The 16815-nt window shown below is 42.1% G+C and overlaps 1 protein-coding gene across 8 annotated transcripts in view; it reads right to left on the bottom strand.

Annotated features, from left to right (window-relative positions):
• FGF13 (fibroblast growth factor 13) overlaps window positions 1–16815 on the bottom strand; it is a 520988-nt gene that overhangs the window by 190968 nt on the left and 313205 nt on the right. For 6 of the 8 annotated variants that reach the window (XM_059051397.2, XM_067022877.1, XM_067022876.1 and 3 more), the window contains one exon: window positions 11311–11478. The exons of the other annotated variants lie outside the window; for them this stretch is intronic. In XM_059051397.2, the coding sequence (XP_058907380.1) occupies window positions 11311–11478 (168 nt within the window). Of the gene's footprint in view, window positions 1–11310; window positions 11479–16815 lie in introns of those variants that run through there. 8 annotated transcript variants of the gene reach the window in all.

Genomic DNA, 16815 nt, shown 5'->3' with positions numbered 1-16815 from the left:
AGAAACTAACACACTTTTGTAAAAGTTATACTCCAATAAAGATGTTAAAAAAAAAAAAAAAAAAACTATTAACAGAAGTAAAAAAAAAAAAAAAATTGACAGCTAAGCACCTAACCGAAGCACAGTATGGAATTTCCTACACAGAACAGACCACACAAATTCCCGAGACCTCCTTCTTCATGCTTCTGGACGGAAGTGGACCACTTCCTGCAATCTCGGTCCTTGTGAAAGTCACATAGAACTTGAGAGCGACCCAACCCAGCTGGGTAAGACTTGCTCTTCAGGTGCCTTTAAGTCAGTTCTCACTATGTACTGAAGGTTTTGTCATTCAGGGATTTAGGCCAGCAGGTATTTTGTGAGCCAAGGTTTTAAGGTAGAAGGTCGAACTGGCCCGCAGCTGAATACTGCACACCAGCACTGTTAGTAAACCCCAATCCTGACAATGCAGATTGTACAGCATTTCGACAGAGCCACATGTGATGAGAATTGGCCCTGTACACATGTTGAAGTTCAACCTCACTGCTTCTCTTTTCCCTGAAGAACAAGCCACCTGTTTAATCCATCGTTTTTCTGACAGCAGGCCCGTGGTCCCTCCATGTCTGCATACCTTAGTGTACCAGCAATGTGTGTCAAACAATAAGATGGTACTGGAGTAACTGGAGAACAGAACGAGAGCTTTTTCTAGGGCCAGTCTCGTTATGAGACATGTTGTTTTGTAGCGGAGAGCGCACAGTCTTTGGAGTGAGACAAGCTGCACTGGAGTATTGGCTCTACCATGTCCCAGTCAGGCGATCTTGGACGAGTTATTTCACTTCTCTGAGTCTCCATTTCCTCTTGCATAAAACGGAGAGGAAAAAAAGTCACCTACTTACTTCTAAGGATTTTTGTAAGACTTAAGATAATATTAGGTAGAGCGCTTGGCACACAGTAAATTCTGGATAATTGTCCGTTATTGTTTTCATTATTATTTACCATAGACTAGAGAGTAAGGTTCCAACAAGTACTGAGAGAGAACTCATGGCTAATATCTAAACCTCTAGGTAAAAACTAATCAAACAGAAAAGGGGAAATGCTGAGAGCAGGTCTTAATAACATTCCTATTCATGGTGGTAATTTTAATGAGCTGAGAAAAAAATTTAACCAACAGAATCAGCTTTTTAATGATGAGGAATGATCTTTCCTCATTTCTGCTATTGTAGGTGAAGAGCATCCTCTGGCTTGAAGAAAGATGAGGCGAGTGACCAGTTATGTTATTTATCTAGGGAGTGTTCTATTGCACTCAAATGGAATTTAGCTTTTCATAATCACTCTATGCTTTCTTTGTGTGTCCTTGACAAGGTCACCACCTCCTTGAGGGTGAGGGTCATTTCACTTCCTTCTTGTGAGTGCTGCACTCCACCTAACTCTAGGCCTGCAGAATTAGCAGGTACTTCCCGAGTCCCTTCTGCTTGTGACAACGTATTATCACAGCAAAGCTGAGAATGGCGTGCAGACAGCATTTTTCCCTTTAAAACTACGATGGTTTCAGCAATAAAACTGCTTTTAGACAACAAATGCACGTACAGGGCAAGAGGGGCAAAACTGGGCATATGGAGAAGCCATGGAGGGGAAAAGGAGGCCAGAAAAACCACGTTCAAATCAAGTCCTGTCATTCCTTGGGGAAGTGACTTAATCTTCCCATTTCTTAGTTTACTCATCTGTGAAAGGTTGGTAGCAGCCCCTACCTTACGGGGCTTTTGTGATCTTGCCTCTCAGGGGCTTTGCACAGCGCTCTCCCTGCATGTAGAAGTGGCCCGGTGGAACTGTGCTCCCTTTTCCTTCCTCCTCGGAGATCCGGTATTCCAGACAATGTACACTGGCTGCTTCCAAAGCTGGACATGCTTGAAGGTTGACCTGGAGCTGTTCTGAAAATATATATCTTAAAATAGCTGGGGCTCCTAGCACATGGGTGGAAGTGAACATGTGATTTTGATGTGTCAGAGTGAGTGTGGATAATGGCTGTGAAGCAAGACAAGGGTAAGTGTTTGATAAAATGCAGGACGTAATACCTCTTGTTCCACATTTTCCCACGGGCATTATTCAAGCGGCATATTCTCAAGCACGCTGAGAAATGCTGTAGCGTATAACACATAAACACCTGAATCAATGTAATTTAGAATGCTAGGAACGATTTATAAACATAGATAACACTGGAAGTCTCCCAATCATGGCAAAGTCAGTTTTCACATACAAGCTGCTGTAATAACATTATGCTGCGGGAGCTGGTGATGTCTAGATGATAAGAGGGAAATGCCCCAGAGCAGCACCAGTCAAGTCAAGAAGCACGGAGAAGTCCTTTTCTGGCATGTTGATACGCTCTCCTCCTTCTCCATCTTCTTCTTTAAGTATGATCACACGTGGTCCCAAGAATCATAGAGAGCAGAGCAAGGTTTCAACCACTGCTTGCAAGAAAGGAGGCTGATCACAAGGTGGCAGATTGCCACACTCCTATGGAGAAGCCAGATTATATTTCTAAAAGCACAGAGAGTCAGAGGCAAGGGAACTTCAAAAAGGTGAGAGAGAGAGAGAGAGAGAGAGAGAGAGAGAGAGAGAGTATGTGTGTGTGTGTGTGTTTGTGTATGTGTGTTGGGAAGGATGGATACCTTACAGGGACACAAGTTCTACAGGTCATGTAAGTGCTGCCTTTCCAGCAGTGGCCTCTAATCACAGGGCACCTCCTGAAGAGGCTCATGCGAGCAGCATGATAAATGGACAGCTGACATCATACAACGAACCTAATGCCAAGGTAATTTTGTTCTAAGGCAGGGATTCCAACCCTGTTAGTACATTAGAATCACCTGGGGAGCTTTTTTTTTTTTTAAAAAAAGTACCCATGTCCAGATTCAGCCACAAGAGATTCTGTAGGGTTTTCAATTGGACAAGTTATTGGTTATGGCTTGATTTTGGTCCGATGTTGGGCTCGGGCATCACTTTATTTATTTATGTATTTATTTATCACATTATTTAAAAGGTCCTCAGATAATTCAAGTGTGGAGCCGAGGTTGAGAATCACTGAAGTAATCTAAGCAAGTTTGCTGAATGTTGGGTCCAAAGACTTAGTGCTGATACATGAACTTGTAACTAAGCACATTTTTTATTTAGTTCAGCTGACACTATTTTTCACAGCAAGACAGCAATACTCTCTTTTTTTTAGTTGAAGTATAGTTGACTTACAATGTTGTGTTAGTTTCTGGTGTACAGGAAAGTGAGATACACACACACATAGACATATTCCATTTCATATTCTTTTCCATTATGCTTTATTACAGGATGTTTTTACAATTTTATTTATTTTTGGCTGCATTGGGTCTTCGTTGCTGTGTGAGGGCTTTCTCTAGTTGCGGTGAGCGGGGGCTACTCTTCGTTGCAGTGCATGGGCTTCTCATTGCAGTGGCTTCTCTTGTTGTGGAGCACGGGCACTAGAGCGCAGGCTCGGTAGTTGTGGCTCACGGGCTTAGTTGCTCCGCGGCATGTGGGAGCTTCCTGGACCAGGGCTGGAACCCGTGTCCCCTGCATTGGCAGGCGGATTCTAAACCACTGTGCCACCAGGGAAACCCTATTATGGGATATTGAATAGAGTTCCCTGTGCTATGCAGTAGGTCCTTGTTGTTTACCTATTTTATATATAGTGGTGTATATCTGCTAATTCCAAACTCCTAACTTATTCCTCTCTCGCCCCTTTTTTCCTTTGGTAACCATAAATTTGTTTTCTATGTCTGTGAGTCTGTTTCTATTTTGTAAATAAGTTCATTTGTAGCATATTTTAGATTCCACATATAAGTGATATCATATGATATTTGTGTTTCCCTTTCTGACTTACTTCGCTTAGTATGACAATCTCTAGGTCCATCCATGCTGCTACGAATGGCATTATTTCATTCTTTTTTATGGCTGAGTAATATTCCATTGTATATATGTACCACATCTTCTTCATCCATTCATCTGTCGATGGACACTTAGGTTGCTTCCATGTCTTGCCTGTTGTAAATAGTGCTGCTATGAACATTGGTATGCGTGTATCTTTTGAAATTAGAGTTTTTGTCTTTTCCGGATGTAATCCCAGGAATGGAATTGCTGAATCATATGGTAGCTCTATTTTTAGTTTTTTAAAGAACCTCCATACTGTTTTCCATAGTGACTTCACCAATTTACATTCTCACCAACAGGATAGGAGGGTTCCCTTTTCTCCACACCCTCTCCAGCATTTATTGTTTGTAGATTTTTTCATGATGGCCATTCTGACTGGTGTGAGGTGATACCTCATTGTAGTTTTGATTTGCATTTCTCTGATAATCAGCAATGTTGAGTGTCTTTTCATTTACCTGTTGGCCATCTGTATGTCTTCGGAGAAATGTCTATTTAGGTCTTCTGCCCATTTTCTGACTGGGTTGTTTGTTTTTGTTATTGAGTTGTATGAGCTGTTTGTATATTTTGGAAATTAAGCCCTTGTAGTAAATATTTTGTCCCAGTCTGCAGGTTGTCTTTTTGTTTTGTTTATGGTTTCCTTTGCTGTGCAGAAGCTTGTAAGTTGGATTAGGTCCCATTTGTTTATTTTTGCTTTCATTCCTATTGCCTTGGGAGACTGACCTAAGAAAACATTGCTATGATTTATGTCAGAGAATGTTTTGCCTTTGTTCTCTTCAGGGAATTTTTTTATGGTGTCACGTCTTATATTTAAGTCTTTAAGCCATTTTGAGTTTATTTTTGTTTAGGGTGTGAGGGAGTGTTGTAACCCCATTGATTTACATGCGGAAAGACAGCAATACTTTCTTGATGAAAGAAACAGTGCATTGACTCACATTCGGGCACAAGCCCCTCATCTCATCATGGACGGGTGACAAACAATTTCAGAGCCAGCCCTGAACCACAGACCACATTTGGAGTAGGACTTCCCTAAAGATAGCAGGCGGGGGTCAGAGAGCAAGGGAACGGCATTCATCTTCAAGTGAGTTCCTTGTCAGAGCCCAGCTTTGATGGGAACACGCTCAGGGGGGCCAGCATGGCACTTCCCAAAGCGTATTTGTGGGATGTTACTACGTATTACAATTAAAAGGTTCTGAGAGCTGGAGTATGTTGTTTACCACTGAATTGTGAAAAGAGAGACAAATTCCTAACCTGTAAGACTCCTTAAAGCCTTTAATACTCTCTAAGAATGGTGTGGAATTCAGGAAACATGTATGTGATCTCTCTTTTCACAAAGACACATGATCCGCGTTTCATGAAACATAATTTGGAAAACAGTGATCCAATAATTATTGAAGAACATGTGCAAGAGAGTAGAGTTAATTCTGCATTCTCTTCAGCCAGGCAAACAAGTTATCATTTAAAACAAAGGGGTGAACATTGGAGCTGAAGCAGCAGCACAGCTGGTGCATCTCCTCCACACAGGCAGACCTCCAGGCCTTAGGGTTGGGGCTTGGCTGGGGAAACAGCTCCAAGTCATCAGGCTATGCCTTTTCGGATGTGGACCACAGTCGACCTGGGTCATACCGTGCTGGGTCAGAAAGGCAGATTTTCTTAAGTGGTTTATTAACGGGCGGTGAAAAGGAAAAAAACCAGTAGGTGTTGCTGAGACATCAGAGCCCCAGAAGCATGCTGGCAACGCAATCCCTGATGTAACAGCTTTGAAGGGGGCAGCGCTATACGGATGGATAACTTCCAGATTTTTTTCAAGGATCAGCACTTAGATTTTGACTTTGTTTTAAAATCAGAATCGCCACCATCGTTCATCCAGTAAGACCTTTCCGGGAACTTTCCCAGGGCAGTGTTCATTTAAACATAAATACTTGAAATGGAGGCAGATAACTGAGGAAAACGTCAGTCAAGAGAGTTGTAAAGGAGAGACCACTTCTCAGGAAACATCACCACTGCCAGGACGGGAACACCGAGGCTCAAGGGAGAAGGGAGGCCTGTTGCTTTAAAAAGTGAATCATCAAAGAATAAAAGGTTCTTAGTTCCTACCAGAAAAGCCAGCCTGGAGACTGAGTTGAGATGCGTGTATCTAATAAGAGAATAATAAATGCGCATCCTGGCCTGAAATGGAATTACTGACTGTTTTGTATACTTCCTTGATCAAATTATGAGTTTTCCAGAGAGTAGAAACTATCCCCCAAATACAACGTAATGTTGTCTTTGCTGCCATAAGGTAGGGAGATAGGAGAGAGGAGAGACTGTGTTTCAGTGCCATTACTAGTTCCCTAGAGTTGTTAGGAAATAACAAGTTGTCTTCTAAGAAGTAGCTGACAAGCAACCAGGAGAAATACATTTGATCACTTTATGGGGAGAGGACAGTGTTTATTCATTGCTAATCACCAAGGCCTTCAGATTTCTGGCTTTTTAATTCGACTTCGTGACTCTGCAGTTAAGCTGCCATTGGCTTCAATGAGCAAAGAAACCTCTCTGCCGATGTTTTGTCATCCTTCATGTCATAAATCAAAGGCAGGGTGACCCTAAGTCATAGTTATTTTGAGATTTAAAGATTCAGAATATGGCCTTTTATCTCTACAGAGCCACCCAAACATATGGCCCCATGTTCTTCGAATCAAATAGGAATATCCCCTCAATTCTCCTCTTCAAGGGGACAGATATGGAAGCAGTTATACCCTTCCTGCAAGTCAAGACATTTTCAGATATCAAGCATCAGAGGTGGCTTCGTTTTATTGAACTATTAATTCAAATAGTATTATACCCATTTTTCTCAAAAGGCAAATTAGTATGAAAATGAGGAAGACACAAAACAGGAGACAACAGTGTTAAAGGAAAGGTGAGGATGAAAATAAAAACATTTCCCTTGACATGTTCCTAAATACTCTTCTACCGTCTTTCTCTCCTACCATTTAGGCAAGACTGATATTCACGGTGATATATTCTCTTTCTGGGATAAAGAAACCAAGGCATTATCAGAGTAACAGACATTGTGCGTGTTACAAATATGTGCCCTTAACATTTGGCACATAATTTTGCTGTCTTTTGGTTGGTGAAAGCTGGCATACTTCATCACCAGGCTGGAGCACAGATTCTTTTCTCCTCCAACCAAAGTCTCTACGGTTGGATGCCTCTCTGAATAAAAAGGGTATGGATGTCCTGAGGGGGGAGATAGAATATATATATAACATTTTTTTTTAAATCACATTAAAACAAGACTGTAGGAAGGAGGCCAGAAGCTTGATTAAAAGATGGTGACAAATCCCTGAGCTTTGTAATACTTTCCTATATTGCATGAACTCCTTCAAATTTACTGTCGTGATCAGGATTTTCAATCCTACAAGCAAATGCTGGGAATCCACGAATTTCTTTTTCTCTGTAGATTTTCAACATTATCTACTTGTAAGCATGTATATCTTCGTGTGATTCTCCTGAACAACCTTCAAACATCAGTAAAAGCCCAATGACTGGCATTTCGGAAGCAACAAACTACACTGATAATAGATTGGCTTTCAGAAGTTACTCTAAATCAGTGATTTCATTTTGGCACACATGACAATGAAAGGAAAGAAATGAACAAAAGAATAAAGCTTTGATGATTATACTTTCTCTTGCCCAAAGCCTCCTGGAACAGGAAGAAAAAAGATTTTGGTAACGATCTCCACTCTCCATGTGGCTTTCTTATAACAAAGAGCGTTGCTGGTACTGGGCCAAATTAGACTCTCAGATATGTGCATGTGCTTCTTCACCCAAGTTCCAGTACTCACATCAGATTCCATCATAAGTGGGCTTTATGGAAATAATCACATCACCGAAAATCACAAGTATCTGGAGCAAACTAAAGAACTTATTTTGGAATTGGCTGCTCAGAAATAGAAAGCTGGTTTTGGCAAAGTGTAATCTGTCCTTAGTATATGCTGAAAAGCAAGGGAGGTATATCAGGCCTTCCATGTACTATTTTACATGAATTCTGAGGGCTCTGGACACAATACAAAAATGTCTTTTAAAAGATAGATGATTGTGGGCTTCCTTGGTGGCGCAGTGGTTGAGGATCCGCCTGCCGATGCAGGGGACGCGGGTTCGTGCCCCGGTCCGGGAGGATCCCACGTGCCGCGGAGCGGCTGGGCCCGTGAGCCACGGCCGCTGAGCCTGCGCGTCCGGAGCCTGTGCTCCGCAACGGGAGAGAGACCACAGTAGTGAGAGGCCCGCGTACCGCAAAAGAAAAAAAAAGGATAGATGATTGTGAACAATTGTAAATAAGTTATCTGTACCAAATCTCAGATCATCATAAATGATGGAAATAACCTGGCCCTTACAAAAACATCACCAACCAAAAGTAACACCAAGACTTTATAATAATGCAAAAACAGTTGGTAGATTTTATCAACTCAGTAAGGAAGAAGAAAATTAATTCCAGCTGTATCATAATACACATAAACCTCTTTGACCTAATTTAATGATTTGTAAGACTTATCCAACTCAAAATTACATTTCACCCCCAAATTTCAATGAGTGTTTCATTTTTCACTTGAGTGCCGTACACACACAATCTCATTAGAAGAGGTCATACTGGCAGCTTGGCATTGCACAGATCAAACCATGGATGGCTTAGCCACCCTGTCCACTGCCTTCACCTGCAGTGGAATTGGTGGACAGCCACAGTCAAGGTCAATTAATGTCTCATGCTTTGGCAGAAAGACCATGAGAGGAACTCTCTCTTCAAAATGCTTCACTTGAGAATAACATGTTCCAAGGTATGGACATAGTTTAGAACTGAGAGTCTATCCATTTGTAGTAAAGCGATCTCTTATTTCCACTAATCATAATAAAATGTTACAACAACTGAAAGAGAGAACTGAAGACTGTACCTTACAGAATTTAAAAACCAGTCTTGCAAAAATCTTCCAGGTCGCCAGAACGGCCACTGAACCCTTTTAAACCCACAGTTACTTCACCTCCTGGCAATGATGAGTTTCTGGCCTTCTGTATCCTACATGAAGTAAGCAAGTTAATTTCTTAGCATAGTTTCCTTATTTATCCGAGGTCTCTTCCACAGCATGCTTTCTTTCGCCCCCATCTAAGGTCTTCAGGATCCTGTTAATTTGTACAGAGATCAAGTGTATTCATTTTAAGGTCTGGGTTCACCATTAGCTTCTGGCTCCTTGTTTAAAGGGGGTACAGTAAAATTGTAAATAGTGTCAAAATACCATCCCAGAAAACCTCGAATGCGTCTAATACTATTTATCAATAATTCATACAAATCAAGAGGGAAGTATTAGCTTCACTATCCCAGGAGAGCAAGACTAAGGGAAATCTTCAGTCTGAAAGAAGACAGTGGCCATCATCAAAGTATGCAAAAGTGAAAGGTTGGAAGCCACATTTAACACAAGGACAGCAGCTTGAAAAGTATCCAAACCTTGTACAAGAGAGCTTCAACTGCAACCCATTCTCTAAAGAATTTTTCATATCTGAAAACATTCATAACATTATTCATGATACACTCCAGATATTTTGAAAACTAATAGATCCTGTCAAAACTATATGTAAAAAAAAAAAAAAACTATATGTAATAAGAAAACACCCATTAAAATTATTCAACTGTTGATTTTTCTTAAATCTGAGAATTGTTAAAACAATTTGAAGTAAGTTTCTAACCAACTGCTTGACTGAATTTAACCAACTTTTGTTTTGCAGGACAATGTCCAAGTACAAAAACAGTATAGTATCTGTAATACAGATACACGCATCCATAGCAACATAATTACGTAATAAATAGAATATTTCTATCATACAGACACTGTTTTGTGCTTGCAAATATATATATAGAGATATATAGATGTATCTCACATACAGATATCATTTTATAGAAAAGAAAGAAAATATTGCAATGCATTCTATAAAGTCATTGTCACTGGCTGAATTTTTTTGTTTCAGTGAAGCATAAAATCAAGTTAGTATCTTCTCTATGAAACCACCAAAAATGTGTCTTACTCACTGTAAAGGGCCACCATTTATATCTCCAGATGACATCAGAACTCATATGCAAAGTGGATAGCTTGCATACGGGAGTATGAGTGGGAAGCAAATGCAAATGCTCTATTCTACTGCTGAAATAGAATTAAGCGTAGAAAAGTGTACACTTCTCATTTTCTGCCAAAGAACATTTAAAGCTCTGTTTGGAAGGGAGGAAAAAGGGGAGACTTTGAGACGTAAAAATTTGCTTCCAAAACTATAGACTAGACTCAATTTGGGAGTAATTTCCTCAAACACCAAACTTTCAACAGAACCACGCAGCAGAAAGACAGCTGTACCGAAGATCCCATAATGTTGCAAAAAGGGCAACTTGAAATCGGAACAAAGGCACTTTTAGAGATTGTACCAGAACCATTTATGCGAACGTGTACACCGAATGCCAAAGGACTAGTGAATTTTGTCACCTCCAACGTCATTCACTGGTAAATTGCAGGGATAGTATTTGATCTTGGGTGGGGGGGAGGGGCGCGGGAGCACATGAGCTGTTTTACGATAAGTAAACTTCTCAAATGTCATTTTGGAAATCAAAACGTACACAGATGGCAAAAAGTTGACCACATTTGGTAATGTGAAAAATGTCCCTGTTTGATATATGCAAAACAGTTGGAAAAAGGAACGGGTACTCTTTCTAGAGACGAGGCACTTCACAGATAGATTGGTAGCACGGACTGCGATGAATACCTTATTGACCTCAGTCTGAGTAACAGCAAGTAGAGTTTTCCAAACCTGTACTTGAGCTGCAAAGAAAAACAAACTACTCATCGTTTCCTTGAGGCATGCATTTCACTATGGCAAAGCGCGCCGGGCGTGCATGGCAGGGGAGGTCCGGGCCTGCTACAGCCAACTGAGTAGATCATGAGCACCCTTCGAACACAAGGCGGAAGGCTTTATGGAGTGGAGAAGAGTGAGAAAATTTGGAACAATCTTCTCATTATTTCATTTTGGAAGGGCCATTCCTCAGCCGACTGCTGCTTTAGGAAGGCGATGTGATGGGACCAGACTCGGCCAGATGTGTTGGCCACGGGAGCAAGCAACTTTAGCAGCCAAAACGGGGCAGTGTCATGACACCAGCTGAACACGTGTCAGCTGCGAGAAGCAGCAAAAGATGCTGCGCGCCGGGCCACACCTGACTGTGTTATACGGTGTCCCATCTGAGACTGCATAACACACTCACTGGCGAGCCACGGGGCCTCGGAACGATGCCAGGGGCCGAACAACACACAGCACAGCAGAGGGCAATGCACAGTCAGAGAGAAAGAGAAGGAAAGAAGAATGAGAGGAAACAAGCAAGACACACGTCCGTCGTGCACAAACCTTCGGGCTCTGTGTGTTCTTTGTGATGGACTTGCTTCAGCGGGCAGCAGAAGATTTCGTGACACTTAGCACGAAAGGGGGACTCTTTTTTCTTTAATTCCGCAGATTGGATGGAATCTTGCCGTAACATAATGTATTCCTGTGTGCCAGGGGGGGCGTCATCCAGAACTGTGGTCACCACATAACAAAATGAACTCAAGTTAGAGCTTCAGGAAAGCAGCGAACGTCTTACATCAACTCTACTCCCACGGAAGACTACAGAAACAACATTCCCAAGAAAAGTTTCAAAGAAAAGCATTGCATAGCTTGGGGATTTTCTTTTTAAGGGCTTAGTTTTATAACACGAAAGCCCTGGGAATAGTTTACTCAGCAATACACACCTCGATTGCTTGTATAATGAAAATTTAACAGTGTTAAACTGTCCCAGATGAGCAATAAAACATATTAACACCAATAACCATATTGTATCTAAATAAACACCATGGAGAGCTCACATGTTTCAGCTTGAAATCTAATATAAATATTTACGGGTGAAAATGGCTAATGCCCACCAATTTCTCAGTGTATTACTTTAGGTTTTCTTCCTCGGTCTGCTCCTGGTGAGGGCCTGGCTTCCAAGCACTACGTACTGAGTCTGACAAAAGAATTCATTTTTTCCCCAAAGAGAACTGGGGCTGTCACAAACATTCTTCACACATTCAAAACCCCCTAATGCAGAGAACGAATCCCAGGTGAGAGCCTAATAATCAACATTGGCTCAAAGACCTACCTTGAATCGTGGAACGGCAGGGCCTGATTCACTAATTCTGGCGTCAGATATACACCAAGCCCCTCTCAGCTTGCTAGGCCCTTTGTGCATTTTCCTAAGCAAGACTCTGAATTTCTAGTGTTCTCTCCCTGCAAAAACAAGGTGTCTGCTTTTACAGGGTCTGCTGCAACATTCTTTAGCCTGATAACTGCCCACCAAAGTGGGTGCAAATTGGATCTGCATCTGCAGAAACAGGGAACTGAGCCCAGCATGGACTTTTTTCTCTTTCATGCCCTTCCCAGGGAGGCCATCCCATTTGACCAGGAGTGAGTCAGTGCCCCTAAAGCTATGATTAACGAGGAGATGACTCATTCTACGCCCCCAAATGCATACACTTAGCATGCATTGAGAAAGACTGACACCAGCGGCACACCTCCTATGGGGAGAATAATGCTGCTGTGTTTGTAAAATACCAACAGCTTATGGCTGAAATTAGATGGGATCTCAAGCTTCCGGGTTTGGCAAAACGTTCCCAGCTCACTGGCTGGGATCATAACAGACATTAAGAACTTTCTTTCAGGGCTTCCCTGGTGGCGCAGTGGCTGCGAGTCCGCCTGCCGATGCAGGGGACACGGGTTTGTGCCCCGGTCCGGGGGGATCCCACGTGCCGCGGAGAGGCTAGGCCGGTGAGCCGTGGCCTCTGAGCCTGAGCGTCCGGAGCCTGTGCCCCACAAAGGGAAAGGCCACAACAGTGAGAGGCCCGTGTACCACACACACAAAAAAAGAACTTTCATGTTGGAGTAAAAATGGTATGAAAACCAACATAACTTTGAAATTTGTATTATGAGTTTAGAACGAGTTCTTGATAGATTGCTTGTATGTGGAATTGCTGTCTTCCCTTTATAAGTCATTAAATTATGCAAGAAGGTGATGAATATTTTAGTTACTTCTCTTTCTATTTTCCTCTAGCGCCCAGCAGCACTAATCAAAAATACTATATAGACAAACCAGCACTGCTTTTCCTGGCAGAGGTCCCTTCGTCTCTAGGAATGTGACTATAACTTCTCAGAATCTGGTCGTTGAATGCACATCTTCGGGAGCAACAGCTACTATTCAAACCATTTGCAACCATTACCTGCCATGAGCAGTTAGTTACACTAATATAGACACTTATCAAATTCCAGCATCATAGGTAAAGATAAACTCTGATTTTACCATACAAAATATTTTAGGAAAACCTCCCAAACTTGGAACTCAACAACACAAAACAAAACAAAACAAAACCCCACCCATGATTATATAGAAGCTGAGAAATCCAATTTTCATGCACTGTATATAAGAAACAAATTTTAAGATTAAAGGACAATTGGAGGATTAAAAAGAAAAGAACAACTTTGGGATAATATGTAGAGAACTTGCTACTCAGAAGTACATGATAAATACCAGTAAATTGTCTTCCATTTTCATTTTTCAATACCAAAAATGACGTCACAAATGGGCATTTCTAGAGATTAATGACAGGCTGAAGGTAATAGCCTTTGGCTGACTCTCCAGCCATCGGCTTTTCCCCGCTGGTCATTAATTCCCAGAAAATACCTTTCACTGCCATCATTATTGTTTAATTAGATACAACTGGTTATCTGTGACATACAACAAAATTGTAGTGAAAGCAACCCAGTGACTGATACAAGAACCAGCCACCAAATTCATCATGATGGGGAAGCATGAAAGTCACAAAAGTGCAAGATGATTGCTTTCCACAAAATTCTCTCTCCTGTTCTTTCTTCAAACTGAATTTAGCAAGTGCAAAAGGTGCCAAGATGTGAGCATTTAAGGTGCCATCTGAGTAATGACCACAGGCACAGAACATTTCCTTAGAAATCATGAACATCTAGGAGTTAATGGCTTAGCTTTGGGTCCAGGCCGTGTCTACTCAATGCCCCAAACATCAGTCAATTCAGGCAAAACAGAAAGAAAAAAAAGAATATTCAATCTATCAGTACACCTGGGTGTCATGTTGACATGAGAGCTAAAAATATTTTGGACTTTTTAAACAGAAGTGGAATCATACACGCAACACCTCACACAGGTGTACAAAATCTCTGAACGTAAATTTATCTTGGATGAAAGATTAAAACTATTATACTAAATTCATTTATTCTTAGGGCTCCTTCAAGTAGGACAGCGGATGCATGTGCAATTGACAGCAGCAGGAATGACCAGGGACGTCCCACAAGACCCCAGCATCAAGGCAGGTGGGTACCTTAATTCTACTTCCTTACAAAAAGGATGAGGAGACAGTGCTTCCAAGGGGCACTAGAGAGACTTGTAAAGAAGTCAGCTCATCAAAACAGGAAGAAAGAATGGGATTTACCTTTCCCTGGCTTAGTACTATGATTTCTGCTATTTTCCCCCTTCTAGTGCATTTCTTCTTGCACACCACTTCTAGCCTCTGAAAACCACTCTCGCCTTTGTTCATTGGAACCATTTGTCCACATTTACTCAATGACTCCTGCTGTTCTTCTAAATAATATTTATCTAATCTTGAAGGTGCACGAAAGACTCCAGTGATTAGGTAGACGATAGATTTACACCGAACCTCTTCCAGTTTGAGAGGTTCAACTTGACTCTTCAAGACAGATAAGATGGTAAGAGTGGCTTATCCCTCAAGGTCGATTTCTGGACCGTGGGGCCCATGCTTTGAGAAAGTCCACAAGCCCCATGACAACAGCAGCCAAGGAGTAGGCCTCTGCTGGGAAATGGCACCCACTCAGCCAGTGCCCTTGCCCTTGATCACCTCCTCAGAATTCCAAAGTCCCACTCTCAAGAGTGGTTGAGATTTGGAGGAGACAAGTGCACACATGCAAATTCACACACCCACAGACACGCAGACACTGACAGGTGGCATACGCAGACACGAGGGTGGCAAAAATAAGTGACTTTACTGGTAGCATGACAGTTAAGAGCACAATTTATGAAAGACCTAGTTCCCATTATGAAAGGTGTTTATTGACTAAGCATTAGGTGGGCAAGCCTGAATCCAGGATTGGTTTCTCAGCATCAGTACTGGATTGGCATTAAACCACCCCCACTCTCTCCCAGGCTTCTCAGCAATCACCTAGATCAAGGTCACGGTCAGGGGTCGGGGGGCATTCATGGTAAGGGAAGAGAGTTTATGTCTAAACTAAAGAAGTTAACAATCATTTATCCTTTCTATGTTTAGAAAATCCACTTCCAGAACTTCCCTGGTGGTGCAGTGGTTAAGAATCCGCCTGCCAGTGCAGGGGACACGGGTTGGATCCCTGGTCCGGGAAGATCCCACATGCTGCGGCACAACTAAGCCCGTGTGCCACAACTACTGAGCCTGCAAGCCACAACTATTGAAGCCCACGTGCCCTAGAGGCGCAACTCCTGAGCCCGCATGCTGCAACTACTGAAGCCCACGCGCCTTAGGGCCCGTGCTCCGCAACAAGAGAAGGCACCGCAATAAGAAGCCCGCGCACCTCAACGAAGAGTAGCCCCTGCTCGCCCCAACTAGAGAAAGCCCGCGTGCAGCCCCCCCACCAAAATTATCCACTTCCTGTTTTACTCTATAACTTTTATCAATAAATATAACATAGGATACATAAAATACCTACCCAAATATTTAGTAGTATCACAAACACTACAATCTTCCACAACATTCTGAACACAATTCCTTTAGCAATAACTTAAAGCAACCCCTTTGTCTTAAAACATAAGGTAAATAAAGCTCAAGAAGGGGAAGTGACTTGACAAGCCACACAGCTAGTGGAAAAGCCCAGCCTAGAAGCCAGAATTCCAGTGTGTTTACGAGAAAGTCTAAAGTAAGACTGCTTTGTACAAACATTGATATATTTAACAGGGATGGGGATCACTGGTATTTCTTAGCTTCAAAGATTATCTCTGTCTCCAACGAAGTTTTCTATCTTTATTCAAAGACAGAAAAGCAACCAGAAACAACCTAGGAAACTAGTTAGACAATGCCAGAAAAGCACCTGGTCCCTCGCCAGGCCACTGTGATTCGCAAGGTGTGGTGGCTTCAAGCTGGAAGCCGTTAACAAGCCCTCAATTATTTGATGATGCTGTTTTCCCCTTCTTATTTCTTATTTTATTTTTATAAATTTATTAATTTATGTATTTATTTTTGGCTGAGTTGGGTCTTTGTTGCTGCACACAGGCTTTCTCTAGTTGCGGTGAGCTGGGGCTACTCTTTGTTGTGGTGTGCAGGCTTCTCATTGCGGTGGCTTCCCTCGTTGCAGAGCACGGGCTCTAGGTGCGCGGGCTTCAGTAGCTGTGGCGCGTGTGCTCTAGAGAGCAGGCTCAGTAGTTGTGGTGCGCAGGCTCAGTAACTGTGGCGCACGAGCTTAGTTGCTCCACAGCATGTGGGATCTTCCCGGACCAGGGCTCGAACCCGTGTCCCCTGCATTGACAGGAGGATTTTTAAGCACTGCACCACCAGGGAAGCACTGTTTTTTTCTCGTTTTAAATGAACTCTTCAGAAAGATGACTCAACATAATGAATGACGTGATTTTAAATCAAAGCAAATATGAGATCACCAGGGCAAAAGAAATGAACACAGCCATGGGACTACCAAAGTTATGAGACATATATTAGTGACTTCAACAAGCAAATACTTGAAAACATCTATGAAACAGAAAATATGGCAAAATATACAGATTATCAAATGTCCTCACATAATGAGAAAGAGAGAAGAAAACAAGAGTAATTAGAGCGA

This window comes from Kogia breviceps, chromosome X (genome assembly GCF_026419965.1).
Source record: "Kogia breviceps isolate mKogBre1 chromosome X, mKogBre1 haplotype 1, whole genome shotgun sequence".
NCBI classification, from domain to species: Eukaryota; Metazoa; Chordata; class Mammalia; order Artiodactyla; family Physeteridae; genus Kogia; species Kogia breviceps.
The sequence above is the reverse complement of the archived record's forward strand: the minus strand, read 5'-3'. Positions and strand labels throughout refer to the sequence as shown.